The following is a 17,614-nucleotide window of genomic DNA, read 5'->3' on the forward strand; positions in this document are numbered from 1 at the left end:
ATTTTGAATTAATCCTAACATTCCCTCTTAATTCAAACATAATATTTTTTTATTACAATAATTGACAATTAAAATTTTTAATCTAGCATTTGAAGCACATCTCTTCAATTAACTTTGTTGAAGCACATCTCTCCAACTCATCATTTTGATGCACTTCTCATCAAACTAGCAAATGAATTTTAATTTTAATTTTTTTTTTTGAAGCACTTCTCTTCAAATATTGATGCACCTCTCGTCACTTTCTTTATTTTGGAGCACATCTCTCCAATATTCTCTTAGAGCACATCTCTCTAATACTCAAAAAAGAGTTTCTTCCTCTGATATTAGGGTACGACGTAGAACGGGAACTTCCCTTATGCAGGTTCGAATCTAAGGCTCTGATACCATGTTGAAATTTTTAGGGAAGAAAAAATGGAAATGCACAAGATGATTAACCATGTTTAGCACTCCTTTGAATTAACAAGATGGTATACCTAGTTATAGGCTTACAAGAGAATCAAATAAAACCTAAAAATACTCATAAAAATTATTAATCCTAATAACAAAAAAAATCAAATTCTATGCAGAAAATCTGCACTAAATAAAACTGAAATCTCAAAATATTTTTAATAATATTATTTTGAATTAATCCTAACAGTTAATGATTAAATATTAGTAATTAGCAAAAATTAGAAACTTAAAGTATAAGTTATCAGCATTGAATTATAATTTTGAACCATTAACAGATAAATAAACAATTTTTTTTCAGACTTTCTGACCCAGCCAACATTTAAGAGCTTTGATGGAGTTCCATATTCGGTAAGTGGGTCACGTGCATAGCAAGTGAGGAGAACAACAGTGGATGTTGAAGGGACCAAAAGACTATGGAAATAAGGGTTGGAAATAGATAATTCATCTTTTCATACTAATGGCTTTACTGTTTCTATCACAGGTTGGCTGTTGCTACAAGTTAAATATACAAGAAGAAATCTAATGGTGGATTATTGAATTTAGCCAGTTTATATTTTGGATGTTTGTGTAGACATTGTAGCTATCAAGCGTAATGTATGGTGTGAATTTAATTGCAGAAAAAGATGTGGCAGGCAATGCTGCAATTTTGGGTCTGCATCTTTCTACCATATATACATAGACAGGTCCATTTGACAAAGATTGAATCCAATAATAGAATTTTGTTATGTTTAATACCTACAATTCTAAAATCACTGCAGGTTGAATCTATTTTAAAAGTTTCTGATGGAAACACAAAATTCCCCTTCTTCATATTGTATTTGAATTCTGCATACAAGTCTAAATCCAAATCCATTGCCACTTATGATGCACAGAAACTCTCGGTCATGGCGTTTCTGAGTGTTTTTAAAAATATATTATTAAACAGGTTTAATTTTTTGGTTACAAAAACAGGTTTAATTTGTTACTTGATGTTTGAAGATAAAGAAAATTTGCTACATGTAAAAATTGTAAGATGATGTTAAATAAATACACGAATCAGTAAATAATAAATACCGGATGGACCATTATGTGGGCTGCTAAATGCCAATCTTCATAAAATCCCATGGCTTCTCTGCCATTAAGAGAGCGAATAGCAGCCATTAGATATCATTATTTTAATGCGTTTTCTTCTTCAATTTAACATCAAAGGAAAAGACATATCTAGATCAATACCAAAGACCAAAATTTCTTTCCAAATTTTCACAACTTCAACTTTATAAAAAAAAAAAAAGAATTCACTTCACAATGAACAGGGCACAGGCCACACAACCAAATGTGAGGACAGAACTCTTCTAACCTAAAAAGTGGACGGATCCAACCACATTCCTCATGATAGACACTTCAGTCTTGCAAAAGTCAAATAGCCAGTGTGACCTCTCGCCTCACCACATGGTCTAGCCATGATTACAGAAGAATTAGTACTGCCCTGCACATTAGTTCCTTCATTTGAACGCTGCCTTCTTTTATAAGGAGGAGATCCCAGAGAAAGACCTTCATCACCCTGGCCACAATCCATTTTCCATTCACGAACTTCATATGTCCGTAGGAGCACCTCAAATGTCCTTATATCTATATGCCAGGACAAGATATATATATTAGGATCCATAACTTCTTACTGAATGGGGATTAAACAAATTGTATTAAAAAAATATTTCAGAAAGTACACATACATACACTTAGTTAAAGTGAGAGGAACAACTGATGTGCTAAATTTACCTGTAAAGTTTGATCTCAGAGTTTCGCAGGAGCGTTGTACTTGTTCAATGCACGGTGAGAAGGAGCACAAAATCCCATCTTGTTTCAACATTTTCCCAGCTGAAGGAATGGCAAGCCATGGTTGAGGAAGATCCAAAAATACAGAATCAATCAATCCAGAATATTCGTCTGGAAATCCCTCACCCTGAATGTCTCTAACTCCAACTGTGACGAAGTTGCTTACTCCTGTCCTTTCAAAATCTTCCCTATTTAAAAAATTCAAAGAAAAAATGAAAACAAAAGAGTGAGGTCCTTAGACTCGATTAAATTGCATAGGTTCAATCTCGTGCAACTATATAAAGTGCCAATAAATATTGTCTCCCTACTTTTAAATTTGGCATTTGCCTAGTTCCCTAACTGGAAACATGCTTTTTTGAGTATGTTAACCAAGCATATCAACTGGTTCCTTTCTGATGTGAGAAGATGAGAACAACCAATTTGATATAATTTGACATAGACAGTGTAAGATCTAGATATTTAGATCTTCAATTACAATTACAGGTTTGATTTGTTATAAACTTAGTGTTTTCATTACAAAAGAAAATTCCAACTCCATTTTGGCAACAAAACAAATTTATACTAATAAATACAATAACCATAATTTGTAAAGCAAGAAACATTATATCAGGGAGATTCCATTTCTTACCTTGCTGAGGCAGCCCTTTGTTCATGGAAATCAAATGTATAAACATGTCCGGTAGGAGCAACAGCTCTTGCAAGTGAGGTTGTTAAAGATCCACTACCAGTGCCAGACTCAAGTACCAAACATCCAGGAACTAACTCAAAGTATGTAATTATAAAGGAAATATCAGCAATATAGAGAATCTGAGTCCTGTGACTTAAAACTAGGGTCCATAATTCAGGAGTTGGAGCTAATAAATATACAAATCCACCCTTGTTGCTAAACACTTTGGACCCAAAACGCTTTCCAATCCAATCTGAATGTTTAAACATACCAAAACGGTTCTGAAGTGTTGAAGTCTCACATACTTTAATGGCCTTCATTGTATCATGCTTCTCATAGACAATAACCAAATCACCATCTCTAATGCACCGTGCGAATGATAACTTATTTGTTGGGTCAGTTATCAACATCTTTAAATTTGGAATCCGTTGATGTAGGTTTGATACAAGCACAATCTGTCATGAATCAAACTTATATAAGAATAAACAAAGTAACTAGTGAACCCAATATAACTATCTGAATGAATTTTAAATAGAAAAAGGAATCTTATAAGCCTGTATCAATGTGAACAGAGGACTCGTGAGCAGTTTTCATAGTTGTGCAGCAATGAATGTAAGTTTATATCAATGATTAAGGATAACAAAAGTAAAAACATGATAAATAAACTTGCTAAGTAGAAAAGGCATAGCTTAATTGCTAGCTTCACGTCTTCTTTTAAAGGTCTTATATTCAAATCAACCACCTATTCTCCTCCCCCCCAGAAATTAACATTAGGACTTCAGTTAGCATAATAACTCTTCTGTTTGAACACTCCAAGGACATTGGATGGTTTTGGGTTAGCATTGATGCATTGCTTTCATTCCCTGAAGCCACATTCAAAAGCGACACTAACAGGTTCCCTTTTCTTGTACCTCCAACAAAGAACTCAACACAAATCAATCCGAGTTCCAAACAAGTCAACTCACATGAATTTGCTTTCTCCATTCTTTTATTTCAAAACTAAACTAATATAACCAAAACATGTATTTGTCTAAAACCAAAACGAAGCTTATAAGCAACACCAATACTAAAAAACCCTGAAAATTATATTCATGAAAAGAACAAATTGCAGGGAAAAAAATGCTCAATATGTATAAGAAAAAACCCAATTCAAAACTATATCTACAGTTCTAAAATTAAACTGAAAACACCATGAAAGTTGGCTGTTGCAAAAGAAATTGAAGAAAATAAAGATGGGAAATCAAATAAAAGAATCAAAAATTAGATTAAAAATAGATTCAAGATAGACTACAGAGTAACTAAAAAGTTAAATAATCAATCCAAGAACAAGCTAAAGCACAACGAGAGCAAAACAAAAACAGATTTCAAAAAAGAAAAACACATAGCGCGGCACTTACATCATGCAACTGATAATGACGAGCAGGTAAAGGAGGAGTAGCTAACGGCTTTTTTGGTAGGAGTAGGGTTCTCTGCTCTGTTTTTCTCTTCCGATAGTGTGTGTGTATCTTCACTGTATTTGCTTTCCGTTTTATTTTTGGACTATTGGCTCCTCTACAGGAATTAGGAATCAGTGCATTATGGCCCAAACTTTTGTACTCAATTGAGCCTTTTAGCCCATCTACATGTATATGTTAGTAGTTTCTTAAGAGTTAGTGGGGAAAAAAAATAAAGAAAGACTGAATTTGCAATAGTGAAAATTTTATTGTTATTCTTATTATTATTATTATTTATCTGTTTTTGTTTTTGGATGATATAGTATCGCCAGTTAACCTTTATTTTTGAAAAATAAATTTATTAAAAAAAATTCAAATAATACTTTCTGTTATTTTGATTGCAATATTGAGAATTAATTAAAAATTTTAAAAATTTTAATTTAAAGTATTTATTCTAAAATTTTACTATTAAATATAAAAATAATATAAAAATAATCAATATTATTTTGTTTACTTGGTTCGATAAAACACACATATTAAAAATCTAGTCAATAAAAATTATTTTTTCCCTTTTTTACCCTTAACTTATTAAGATATTAATAAAAGTCTTTTATTTAATAAATAATCATAAAGGCTATTACGAGAAAAAATAATTATTTAAACATACAAATTTAAAAGTCTTACGAACATTTTGAGTCATCCTAAAAGGGAATAACAAGCGAACAAAGTAAATAAAATGAAATAAGAGAATAGTACTTATTGACAGGGGAGAATTGTACTTATTGGTGATTGATACTGGTGGTCGACAGTGGTTGGTGACAGATGATGGTGGTTCGTGATTATTGACTATTTCGTATAATCAATAATAGTAATTATTAATGATCAATGGATTAATAACAATGTCTTCATAAGATTTTTAAAAATTTTTCAATATTCAGAAAGTTTTTGTTCTCTTTTTAAGAAAATGGTTTGGTTTTGTATTAGTATGCATTTAAGTTATCAAATTGTCTCACTTAAATTTGATATACATTAATTGACAACCAATAAGATGACAAATTTAAGTCAAAAGTTTGATTATACTTTCAAATTGTTGTAAAAGCTGATTTTTGTTGGTTATGAATCTTTTTTTTTCCTAAGAAATTCTAATTAAGGGCTTATAAGATAGGATGATGAAAAAGCAAACCTTATAATTATTGATCAAGTTACCAAATGGCTTATATATATACATATATACACACATATGTGTTTTGTGTGTCTAAAGATGTCATTTTCATAATTTCCCATCTCAAAAAAAAAAAAAAAAAAAAAAACCCTTTTATCTTCTTTCACCTATGACCTATCAAGAACTATATATATATATATATATATATATATATAATGAGTATTATCACTAGAAGATGAGGTGAGGCCTTGCTTGGATTTCTCATGCACTTTTAGCCCTTCACTTAGATATCTATGGATAAAAGCCACTCCTTCCTCCTTTACTCACCTGCATAAATGTTTATACATGGCCAACATAAATATCTCCCACATAAATATCTAAAGCAACCTTCACTTTTTCAATTACCTCTCACACAATACCCACTTGAAAAAAAAAAAAAAAAAATCAAAATGTATTATGAGCATCATCACCTTCCTTGTTTGCATTGCCAACCACAAGAATATATTAGAATGGTAAATTTCTTATTTAAACAACACTATCTAACAAAAGCTTAGATACTTTTTTAGAATCTTTCCTTCTGTTTGTATATTGTACTTGCTTCTTTTTATTACTATTATTACATGGTATTGTTATATATTTAGTAGGAATATCCCTGCAAAATTATTATTTTATTATCTTAATTGAATGATTCAATTCATAGGTTCAACATTTGATAGAGAGGTGTTTGCTCTTTCACATGAATAGAGATGATTGTGTGAAGGCACTTGCAAAACATGCTAGTGTTCATCCTACAGTCACTTCTACAGGTTCATTCTCTTCTTCTTTCTTCTTCTTCTCCTTCTTCTTTTGACAATTTTTTTTTAGCAGTGTGGAAAGAATTAGTCAGAGAGAATAAGAGTTTCTTCCAAGGATACTTTCATGCTATTTCACCCAAACACCATACCAGTGAGCTATCAACTTATATTCACAATCTTAATTACAGTTCTATGAAACTATTTAAGGATAAATTTGCTAAAATATTTTCTTTTTGCAGGCAGGCTTGCTAGGAGAGAACTTAACTATAGAAGAAGAAAGCATTGGAAGACTTTTAGAAACACTTGAAAGCAATAGATCAGCTTGTTAAATCAATTTACCAATCTACTAATAAATATGGTAAGTTCAAGACTTTTATGTGAAAAATATATAAGTTCTATATATGAAAAACATTTTTTCTGAAGCATATAAAGGTATTAATTGAAATTTAAAATTTTTAAATGCATAGTTGATGATATGAGTTTTGTGAATACACAGAAGGGGAAAGCTCAATGTACATTTGATCCTATGAAGTTGGTGGTATCAAATAATAATGATATGAGCAAAACGATGTTTTATATATATTGTTAATAGTCGAAATCATATTTTTGTACATTATCATTAAATAATGCTGTCTAGAGATAATTATGTTGCCAAGGATGACTTAATTTTATAATATTATGTTTGATTTAAACATTAAAATAAAAAATAAAATCCAAGATTGATGCATGATTCTTTCTTGTCAATAACAACACAATCACACATGTGCAGGGCAAGAAATGCTTATGCTGCCATTTGATCTTTGTTACAAATAAAGAACAAGGCTTCCTACCGATAAGACGTAATGTAATATAGTTAAATGTATTTCTAATGTAATATTTATATTGTATTATATTACATTAAAGCTGACTAAACCAAGCGTAAGTTCAAATGTCAAATGCTAATTTTTATTGAACATACAGCTTCTATAGAAAGAAAAGTTGAATCCGACTCCCTATGAACTCTCAAATGCTAATTTGTATTTTATTTTATTTGTTTATTCTATCATCAGAATAACTAAGATAAAAGATCGATTTCACCTACCATTTTATCAGACTTGCTACAGAAATTAGCTAACTGAAAACTGAATAGAAAACTGTCAAGCTATTCAGCAAATTGCAGAAGTTTATCACAGTCATGCATCCTGATAAGTAATAACACTGTCAGCAGGTTCTATGGAAGGCAAGAAGGAAAAATACCTGCATTGGATTTATGAAAACTGGACTCTTTGCCTCATTTGATCTCACTGAAACCAATTTCTATGTGCGGGCTGTGAGAAATCTTTGGCCAATCTTCCCCTTTCTCCTTTTCACATCTTTCTTCTAACAAAGGACATATACAAATAGACAGACAAGACAGTGAGGAAGGTAATCCCTCCTTTGGCATGGACTGGAGCTTAGGACAGTAAAAGATCTCCAATTCTCGAAGAGCAGTGAGGTGTTGAAGCCCCAAGCATTCCAAGGATTTCAAATTTTGAAAATCACAGATTCTAAGAAAGGTAAGAGTGACGGGCAGCAGTGTCTCCTCTGGGAATGATTCAAAATCTGAGCAATCAAGTTATACAAGCCTTATATAAAGTTGTTGGAGACTAGAGAAAGCTTTGTTTTTATTTGCATAAGAAATCCACTCATGCACTGCGCCATCCTTTCAATTCTCAAAATTTGGAGAGATTTGAATGGCTTCTTCATAGATGCATGACTTCCATAGAACTCAGGACCAATACCCAAAACACTATCAAATGCTATAATTGAGAGATCTTTTAGAGATGGTAACCGCCCAAGTGGAGGTAAGTAGGCACAGTATTTACATTCCATGAGCTTCAAGAGACTACATTTGAGAAATAAGAGTCCCCTACCCAATTCGGAAATCGTGTACCCCCATACCCAACAATGAATCATCACGTTCTAGCCTAAAGCAAAACTCTCCAGATACAGATTTAGCCAAGTTATTTATAAGGTCATTCATAGTGTAGCATGATTGATGGACACTCGATCGTTGGAAAAATGACCTGAATACCAGATCAAGGAAGTACTCATCACCTAGTTCTTCCATCTCCTTATTTTCTCTGGGTCGAACTAAAAAACCTTCGGCCATCCGTAAAAGTACTAATTCCTCCTTTTCGAATTCATAACCTTTAGGAAATAATGCACAATAAGCAAAACATTGTTTTAGATGTGATGGAAGATAATGATAGCTTAATCTTAATGCTGGAAGAATGTTATCACGCGATAAATCCCAGATACAGCTCTTCGAGATCTTTTCCCATTCTGTGACATCTCTTTTGAAATGCATTAGACCCCCAACAGTTTTTGCTGCTAAAGGTAACACTTCCTCACTATTTCTCTACCGATCATCGTCAAGCATAAATGCAAATCTGAATTCCCATCATCAAATGCATGCTTTGCAAATAAGAACCAGCAATCATCATCAGTTAATTCCTTCAAGCGATGTATTGGAACATTGCACATTGTGGATGCTACACTTTCATTCCTTGTTGTAACAATAATCTTACTTCCTCTAGCCCCTGATTTGAAAGGTCTCCGTCAGATATCCCAATCAGCATACTTATCATTCCAAACATCATCTAAAACAAGCAAAAACTTTTCCCTTCAGTCTCTCCTGTTGCTCGAGTTGAAGCTGATTTGGAGTTTGCGTCTCACAACCATCAAACTCGCCTCCTTAAGAATACGTTTTGTTACCTTGAAAACATCAAATTCTTCTGAAACACATACCCATGCTTCAAGATCAAACCAGTTCTGTACTCTGATATCATTGTAGACAAGCTGAGGAAGGGTAGATTTGCCGATTCCACCCATACCCACTGTGGTATTATATCTAGGTCATTAGCACTTGCATAATCTAATACCAATAAATTCATTATAGCCTCCTCTTTATCCCCACCATACACACAAGATTCGTCAACAAGAGAAGTTGTGGGCACTTTTGTGATATGGGTTATCTCCAAAACCTTCTCTCAAACTAAGGGCACTCTTCTGTCCAACCAAATACTCAAGTATCTCTTCCGACCTAGTTTCGATCCCCTTTTCAAAAGAATTAAAAGGAAAGAAAAAGTTCCTCTCCTGATCAATGATGGTTTGAGACCCAACTCCAAGCTCTAATCGCATACAACTGTAAAGAGGAGGACTGTCGAGAATGACAGAGAAGGAAAACAATAATAATGAAACTCAATTGTGAATTTAAATTGAGTAAAGAAAATATATTTGGAATTATAATTGTGATTTACATAAAACATTTATGGATTGTTGTGCAACTTTCGCAGTTGCCGGTTACACTTTTTACATAAAAACATCAAATTGTAACTTTGGTTAATGCTTATAATTTTTTTTTTTTTTGGAATGTAATTCAAAAACTTAATTGCTATACATTCTATAATGAATTTAAAAGGAAAAATTTAAGGTTGAAAATTTCCGATTTTTAAACAACTCTGTATATCCCGTGTAAATCCCAAAAAAAAAAAAAAAAAAAAAAAAAAAAAAAACAAATTTAAATGGTTGGTTTAACGTATGTGTAATAGATAAATAATTAGTAGCCTAATTAACAAATCTAATACCAAAAGAAAAAATTACACATCATTATCGGAAGAGCTGTCAACCGTTTGATTAAAAAGAATCGTTAAGCCACACTTGCCACAGCAATATCTGTCAGAGTGATTAGCCATAAAAATACCAGGTCCACACTCGCTACACTCCTTTCTCAACCTCTCCACTTTACCATCTTCGTCATCCACCTTATAGTACTTCAAAACAGCTAGCTTCTCCTTTTCCTTCTCGTGTTTCTCCTTCTTAGGAGTCGTAAACACCTTCCTCTTCTTTTTCTTGTTGCCGCCGCCACCGGGAAGCCTAAGCAAGAGGTAGAGAGTGGATTCGTGCCGAATATTATAGAAAGCTAGGGTTTGATCGTCTTCGAGTTGGTTGACGGTGAATATTAAGCGCTGTTGGTCTTTTGGGATTTTTGCTTTGTTTTGAATATTGATTTTCATGTCGGTTACGGTGTTCGCCGGCGAGACGTCAAGAACTAGGGTTTTTTCTGCTGGGATTTTAACAAAGACTTGCATGGTTAGTTGAATTGATAGACAATTGCAAAAGTTGATTTGTAATTGACAAAAAGAACATAACAATTATGCATAAATTGATCTTTAATGTTGCTCCTACCGAACTTAAATAAGTTGAGTTAAGGTCGGTTTTGGAATTAAAAAAAAAAAAAACAAGGGTTGATTTGGTCATTTAATGTAAATCTGGCCCATCGCGTTTTAATTTTAATTAACAAAATATAAGCCCAATTCTACTCAAATGTGCTGGGCTTTGTTACCGTTATAATTTACAAATTCTTTCGTTCATTCATAATGGGCATTGACGAGAACAAGCCCAATTATATATATATATATATATATATATATATATATATATATATATATAAATAAAATGTGAAGTAGGTAAATCATTTCATAATATATAACACCATACGCTTACACTATATTTGAGTAGCTTATAAAACATAATATAATATAATCAAATATATTTTAATATAAAATTTTATAATAATATTATATTACGTTCCATTATAGCTTATCCAACATAAACATTGATATTTAATATTAATAAGATCGAGTACTATTGAATTTCATAAAGTTTAATTTTTACAGATAAAATATATATTTATCCTGAGCACTTAAGAATTTAACTTTTAAATAAGCTTTACTAAACTAAATAGGAATTAAAAGATATTTTTAGATAATATAAGTTTTAGGAGTACGGTAGAAACTATCTAAGTCCTTATTAATACTACCTTTATTGTTTATAGTGTTTGGTGGTATAATGTTTATAATAGTGTTTAGAGTTTAAAGAGTAGATTATGAAACGTTACTGTAATAAAGCCTTTACATAAACAATGCAAAATAAAAATATAGAAATCTAAAGTTTGTTTTAATGTCTATTTTAACTTGTTCCATAATCACTTCCTTCCTCTCTTCGACTTCTAATATTTCCATATCTTCTTTCTCAATTTTGATTTCTTGTTATTGTATCTAAGTATTCAAAAGGATAATTGAATGCATAAATATGCTTATAAATTTTACAGAAAGTTCTAAAAAGCTTTTATTTTGATCTATTGAATATATTAATTTATAAATATTTTAACTTATAAAATCACCATTTTAGACATTTCAACTTATAAAAATTGTATTCATTAAATACTTATTAAATATGCAATGACATACAAATCGTTGGTTAATAATTTATGCTAAATCATGCGTAAAAAATTATATTTATTAAATATTCATTATGGAAAAAAACTACTAGAGGAAAATAATTTTTTTTAAGAAATATAATTCATTAATAATAAAATAAAGTATTATAAATACTCAATTAGATCAGACATAAAACTTATTATTATAATTAATAGAAAGTTTCCTGATCCTTCAACAACAAAATAATTATCTATATTCTTTTGAATAATAAAACTAAAACTAAAAGAAATAATATTGAATTTTTCCGTTTGAAGATAACTTTAATGGATATAAATTTTTATAGTAGCAAGTGATCTTTTAATTGATTTGGACAATAAAATAACTTCTTTTGGATCTTTTATGCTTATATTGCTTTCAAAAACTTGTTGTGTTTGTGTATGACGTACACAGATGAGTTCAAAGCACTATATGTTTATAGCATCAATGGAGGAACGTGCCGCACTACTAGACTCCATCGATCGAATATACACATCAGTAAAACAAGATCTAAATTCTCTAACTGAATAAAATCAAATATCATATCTTTTAAGAACAAACCTTTCACAAAGAAGGAAACTAAACCATAATGGATAAATGGATAAAAGAACTCCAAATATGAAGACAAAACAACAAGAAGAAAAAATAAAGAAAAAACAGATATATTAAAAAGAAAATTAATCTAATTTTATTAAAAATAAATAAAAGATTAGAGGCGAGAAGAAAAAAGAAAAATAGTAGTCTACCGCTGATTAACAACGACAATTCCAAACAAAAGCTAGACTAGAGGAAAATAATGTATATCATATTAATAGCTATTTTGACTAATATAAATTACAATATAAATAGAAAAATGTATACATTATTATATTTATAAATATAGAAAAAATGTGCAATATATACACACATATCGAAACATATATATATAGTAACCATAATCGCCAATTTTTTTTTCCAAATTGTACGACATGACCACAGATGAAAAACCAAATTAGTTAAATTAAATAATATAATTATGCTCAAACAAAAACAAAATCTCTGTTCATTTTAGTAAAGCCGCCAATGATGACGTGGCCACATAAGCAATCAATTATTGTCAAATATATCAAATCAATTTTTTTATTTATTAATTTCTTCATTGAGCTAATAATATAATTGCTTCAAATAAAACCTTCCCAAGGTAAATTTATAATATACCTTGGGAAGGTTTTATTTGAAGCAATTATATTATTAGCTCAATGAAGTTATATGTATATATATATTAAATACAATTTTAAATAATTTTATGGAATCGTGGATAAGTGTGCAATAACAATAGGGGCAAAACAATTTTTTATATACCTCTCTGCATCTAAGATTCTAGTTTTTACAGATAAAATATTGATTTAATTTGTGATTAATATAATTTTTAAAATAATAATTTTCACAGTTTTTAACTATTTAATAAATATTTAATTAAATAAATTTTATAAATTAAAGTGTTTAATAAAATAATTTTGTAAGCTAACGGTTTAGCAGGTACAATTCTATGAGTTAAACTATTTAATATTTTAAAATAAAACTAAAGGTCTCACAATATTTTATTAAATTATAAAATGATGAATTTATGCAATTGACCTATAAAATTATAAATGGTGAAATTTACATAAATCTAAAGTATTTACTGAATAATTAATTTCTCATGAAATTCTTGTGTCACATGTTTAAGAAATATTTGGTATTCAACATTGTTTATTTATTTATTTTAATTTGCTTAATATTAATCATTTATATATTATTTAAAATTTTTAATTATTTTAAAATTTACTTAGAATTATAAGTCAAGTATTTTAACTTAAGACTTGTACTAAATTAATAAATTAATAGGTTTTTAATACTTTTAATTAAAAAATTTACTCACTTAAATTGTTAATGCCTTTGAAATTAGGTTTTGAATTTTCAGTATTTAAGTAAACTACTTAAATAACTTGTTTCCATGACTTAAAATGCAAATTTTCCACCCTTCAGTTATCAATATGAAAAAGGAAAAGTATGAAAAGCTATCCTATTGTTAGGGCATATACTTTTAAATAATTGCAATTGAATATCTAAATTATATCATTTACGTTTTAAAAATAATTATGATATTCCTAAATTATGTATTATTTTATAACTGAATTATTCCATTCAAAAACCGATTTTTTAAAAAATGAAATATGCTCAATTTTTAAACGGTAAGAAGACATTTTTCAGTCATGCTGAATAAAAGAGGTCAGAATTTCATGATTTTAAATGCTGAAATTTTATGAAAAAAACTTTAATTATGGGCAGCTCCAGTTGGACAGCAGAGACTTCTGTGAGTGGTGACGTGTCAGCAATCAGCAGGTAAATTGATTTTGATTAAGATCTCATAAGTCAAAGAAAACTGCATTGACTGGGAAGTTTTGCCATTATCGCTTGCATATATACTGGGATTTCAAAGCCAAGTTAATTAAGCAGCCTGATTGGTGATTGGATAGCAAAATCAAATATTAAATAATATTAAATATTTTTTTAAATTAACTCATAGTGATTTTTAAAGATTAAAAGTCTATATATCAATTAAAAAATAAATTGAACCAAACATAATTGAATAAATTATTTTATAAATTCCCAAAATTCAGTTTCTGCTTTCAACCCTATGCTATTCAGTCTTTCTAGAAATATTCAATGACTGAGGAACTAAATTCAACACTTCACTTACCATAAAAGTAATAAAATAAATTCAATCGGCAGCATCATCTTTTATATAGACATTATGCTTTGGTAGAGAAAAATTTGAAGTATGGAATCATTAATAAAATTATTTGTGCCTAATTCACCATTTAAAAGTTAGCTAAAAGGAATAAGAATTGTCTAATTTTTACTTGAATAATAATAAATTGAACTAGAAATAATATAAGGTTCTTTATGACATTTTATAACTATTAGCAACAAGTATCAACTACGAGCTTTCGTTGACAATAAAATCAAACGGTCCTTAAAAAGGTTGTTTAGTTGAGCTAATTCATGCAACAATTAAAAGTTTTAGGTGTTTGGTATACACATTTTGGAGTTTTTACCGTAATAGCCGGTAATTAACGTGTATCTATATTATATTTGGATTTGATTACCCTTATACAAATAATTGCTAATAACTTTTTTTTTCGAGTTAATATTTTCTATGATCATTTTTCCATACTCATTTAAAAATAATTTTTTATTAAATATTAATTTAGAAAATTTAATTAATTTTTTATATATAATACATTAAAATAAAATAATATATTTAATGCAGCCTAAACCCACCCCAGATTCACCCTCGAGCTGCAGAGATACTGACTATGTTAGAAGGAACTCTTTATGCAGGTTTTATTACAGGAAATCCTAATCACCGCCTTTTCACCAAGATCTTAAAGCCAGGAGATGCGTTTTCATTGACTTCCAATTGAATATTAGCAAGACTCATGCACTTGCTCTAGCTGTATTAATTTTGCACCAAATGGCAGTCTAAACCCACCCCATATTCACCCTCGAGCTGCTGAGATACTGACTGTGTTAGAAGGAACTCTTCATGCAGGTTTTATCACAGGAAATCCTACTCACGGCCTTTTCGCCTTGTATTATAAAAGTTATTGCAATCATAATACAATATACACACATTATACATCATAATATATAAAAACAATTATATATTTTAATGTTCATTTTATATTTAAACAACAACCTGCTATCAAAATTTTACCAAACATTTATATATTAGCTAACCACTAGCTGTATATCAGTAATCATTATCAGTTATTAACTGATATAAACCGTTGAACCAAATAACTAATTAAATAGCTTTAGCAGCCATAAAGTTACAGTAATGTAACTATTTATAAGTAGCCCACTGCCTTTGAAAATCTAATTGTAGCCAGGGGGTAGTGAAATTATTATTATGACATATGCCAAATAACAAAAAAATAATTTTGGATAAATTGATTGTCAAATGTCAACAAAATATGGCGACAATTGTCTCTTTGCTTATCAAACTGAAAGCCTTCATCTATAAATAGCCATGCATTCCATGCAAGATTTCTCACACCTCATCCAAGCAAATAACAAGTTGTAGAATTCTAATTAAGCAATAATGAGAACTGCTAATTTCCTTGTAGCTCTTGCAGTCTTGGCTTCGGCATTCTCTTTTGCGATGGCTTATGACCCTAGTCCTCTCCAAGACATTTGTGTTGCAACCAATGATACCAAATATGGTGGTAAGTGTGAGCTAATTGTGTTTCTTTCTTTCCTTTGTCATCATCTTTAAGTATGCAACTAACTACACTCCTTTCATGCAGTGTTCGTTAATGGAAAATTTTGCAAAGATTCAGAGAAAGTGACAGCAGACGATTTCTTTATTACAGGGCTTAACGTTCGTAAACAAACCTCAAAAGCATTAGGCGTACGTCTCACTCTCTCAACCGTAGATCAAGTTCCAGGACTCAACACTAATGCCTTATCCATAGTCCGAATTGATTTTGCACCAAATGGCAGTCTAAACCCACCCCATCTTCACCCTCGAGCTGCAGAGATACTGACTGTGTTAGAAGGAACTCTTTATGCAGGTTTTATTACAGGAAATCCTAATCACCGCCTTTTCGCCAAGATCTTAAAGCCAGGAGATGCGTTTGTGTTCCCACATGGCCTCATTCACTTCCAATTGAATATTGGCAAGACCCCTGCAGTTGCTCTAGCTGTATTGAATAGCCAAAATCCAGGAGTTGTTACTGTTGCCAATACAATATTTGGAGCTAGCCCATCTGTAAATCCTGATGTTCTGACAAGAGCATTCCATCTTGATAAGGATTTAGTGACTAAACTTCAAAAAGAAGAATGGGTTGATCCAGATCAGCTTTATTAATTAATTGGGTTTTAGTTTTAATTAATCCCTGAAATTCTGCAAGCAGAAAATTAATTAATATCCTCATAAATAATTCACTAAATTGTAGTAAATAAAAAGAGGATATAATTTCTTGCTTTTCATTTTATTACGTGCATGCATTTTTTTTTTTTTAATCTCAAAAGAGTGTATTGTAGCATAATAAAGGCGAGGATGCTTAAATATATGCCTCTCTCACCAATTTCATGTTATTTTAAGTGATGTGTACTATTGCAAGTTGTTTAATTAGTATATGTTCTATTTTTTCTTTTTCAATTTTTGAGTTAAGTCAGTCCAACATTGATATGTTTGATTTTTTTTTTTTTTTCAATTTTTGAGTCAAGTCAGTCCCACCAACATTGATTCCTTCATACGTGTATCGGGCAAATGCGCCCATAGTGACTAGTTTGGAACTTAGAATCCCTATGAATATGCCATTTTGTAGCATTGTGTCTGGTGAAGGGAGGAAGGACTAGGGATAGCTCGCCGTGAGCTCAAAAAAAGAAAATCCAAATTTACTATATTAACTTACTTGGATTTTCTTTTTACTCTAACATAATAACTTGAATTATTGGTTCAATCGGTGATTATTTCAAAACTTATTAAGGATATGGCATAAATGTGTTAAAAAAGAGTAATGAGAATATATATTAATTACTACCACTATTTGAAGTAGTATTTAGTGTTTTGATTGGATCAAAACACTATCTTAATTAATTATAGCGTTCGATAATATAATATATATCTTAACGTTTAGAGTTTGAGACATTGTTTCATGAAACGTTATCTTCATTAACGTTTAGCGTTTCATAATTTTTTAATGACATCTATACTCATTACTTGTCTTTACCTTATTTTCTGCTTTCATATTTTTTTGTCGTTTTATATTAAATAGCTAGTCAAATAGTTATTTGCACAAAACACTTTTATTATAAGTCGCTGTATAAACGGCTAACCATTAACAGTTAATATCTAATAATTAATCACTAACAAAATAATTGACGACTATTAAAACAGCTAATAACTACTAGAACAGTTAAAATTACCGAACAAATCCTAAAATATATAAAAAAGCATCAGTATTATCGATCTTATATTCTAA

At 30.3% G+C, this 17,614-nt stretch overlaps 3 protein-coding genes, 1 long non-coding RNA gene and 1 pseudogene across 5 annotated transcripts; 2 read left to right on the forward strand and 3 right to left on the reverse strand.

Moving 5' to 3' along the window:
* Positions 1–1,599: 1,599 nt before the first annotated feature.
* LOC105634303 (S-adenosyl-L-methionine-dependent methyltransferases superfamily protein) lies at positions 1,600–4,486 on the reverse strand. Its single transcript, XM_012217141.4, has 4 exons — positions 4,327–4,486; positions 2,891–3,384; positions 2,206–2,450; positions 1,600–2,058 (listed from the first exon to the last, which is right to left on the reverse strand). Exons 2-4 carry the CDS (start codon positions 3,337–3,339, stop codon positions 1,817–1,819), a joined length of 936 nt encoding a protein of 311 aa, XP_012072531.1. The 5' UTR covers positions 3,340–3,384; positions 4,327–4,486; the 3' UTR covers positions 1,600–1,816.
* A 1,046-nt stretch (positions 4,487–5,532) lies between these two features.
* On the reverse strand, positions 5,533–9,760 carry LOC119370722 (putative disease resistance RPP13-like protein 1; annotated as a pseudogene). The gene is made up of 2 exons (XR_016318771.1): positions 7,555–9,760; positions 5,533–5,851 (listed from the first exon to the last, which is right to left on the reverse strand). The product of XR_016318771.1 is annotated as a putative disease resistance RPP13-like protein 1 (transcript).
* On the forward strand, positions 5,777–6,898 carry LOC105634311 (uncharacterized). Its single transcript, XR_001046866.4, has 3 exons — positions 5,777–6,036; positions 6,225–6,469; positions 6,558–6,898. It is a non-coding gene; the product is annotated as an uncharacterized LOC105634311 (long non-coding RNA).
* Positions 9,761–9,839: 79 nt separating the features above from the next.
* On the reverse strand, positions 9,840–10,515 carry LOC105634584 (ubiquitin-ribosomal protein eS31 fusion protein). Its single transcript, XM_012217461.4, has one exon. The coding sequence runs from the start codon at positions 10,428–10,430 to the stop codon at positions 9,939–9,941; it is 492 nt and encodes a 163-aa protein (XP_012072851.1). The 5' UTR covers positions 10,431–10,515; the 3' UTR covers positions 9,840–9,938.
* Positions 10,516–15,682: 5,167 nt separating this feature from the next.
* On the forward strand, positions 15,683–16,788 carry LOC105634588 (germin-like protein subfamily 1 member 16). The gene is made up of 2 exons (XM_012217463.4): positions 15,683–15,850; positions 15,932–16,788. The coding sequence occupies exons 1-2, from the start codon at positions 15,727–15,729 to the stop codon at positions 16,492–16,494; spliced, it is 687 nt and encodes a 228-aa protein (XP_012072853.2). The 5' UTR covers positions 15,683–15,726; the 3' UTR covers positions 16,495–16,788.
* The last annotated feature ends 826 nt before the right edge of the window (positions 16,789–17,614 follow it).

The sequence above is a fragment of the Jatropha curcas genome, chromosome 11 (assembly GCF_041381405.1).
Source record: "Jatropha curcas cultivar XTBG-Jc1 chromosome 11, XTBG_Jcur_1.0, whole genome shotgun sequence".
In the NCBI taxonomy this organism is placed as follows: domain Eukaryota; kingdom Viridiplantae; phylum Streptophyta; class Magnoliopsida; order Malpighiales; family Euphorbiaceae; genus Jatropha; species Jatropha curcas.

Excerpts from the sequence above, each read along its gene's own strand:
- LOC105634303 (XM_012217141.4), bottom strand. The coding sequence starts at position 3,339 with ATGTTGATAACTGACCCAACAAATAAGTTATCATTCGCACGGTGCATT. Across the intron at positions 2,451-2,890 it reads CAAAGGGCTGCCTCAGCAAG|GGAAGATTTTGAAAGGACAG; the intron begins GTAAGAAATGGA and ends TTTTTTAAATAG. Across the intron at positions 2,059-2,205 it reads TCTGAGATCAAACTTTACAG|ATATAAGGACATTTGAGGTG; the intron begins GTAAATTTAGCA and ends CCTGGCATATAG.
- LOC105634588 (XM_012217463.4), top strand. The coding sequence starts at position 15,727 with ATGAGAACTGCTAATTTCCTTGTAGCTCTTGCAGTCTTGGCTTCGGCA. Across the intron at positions 15,851-15,931 it reads CAATGATACCAAATATGGTG|TGTTCGTTAATGGAAAATTT; the intron begins GTAAGTGTGAGC and ends CCTTTCATGCAG.
- LOC105634584 (XM_012217461.4), bottom strand. The coding sequence starts at position 10,430 with ATGCAAGTCTTTGTTAAAATCCCAGCAGAAAAAACCCTAGTTCTTGAC.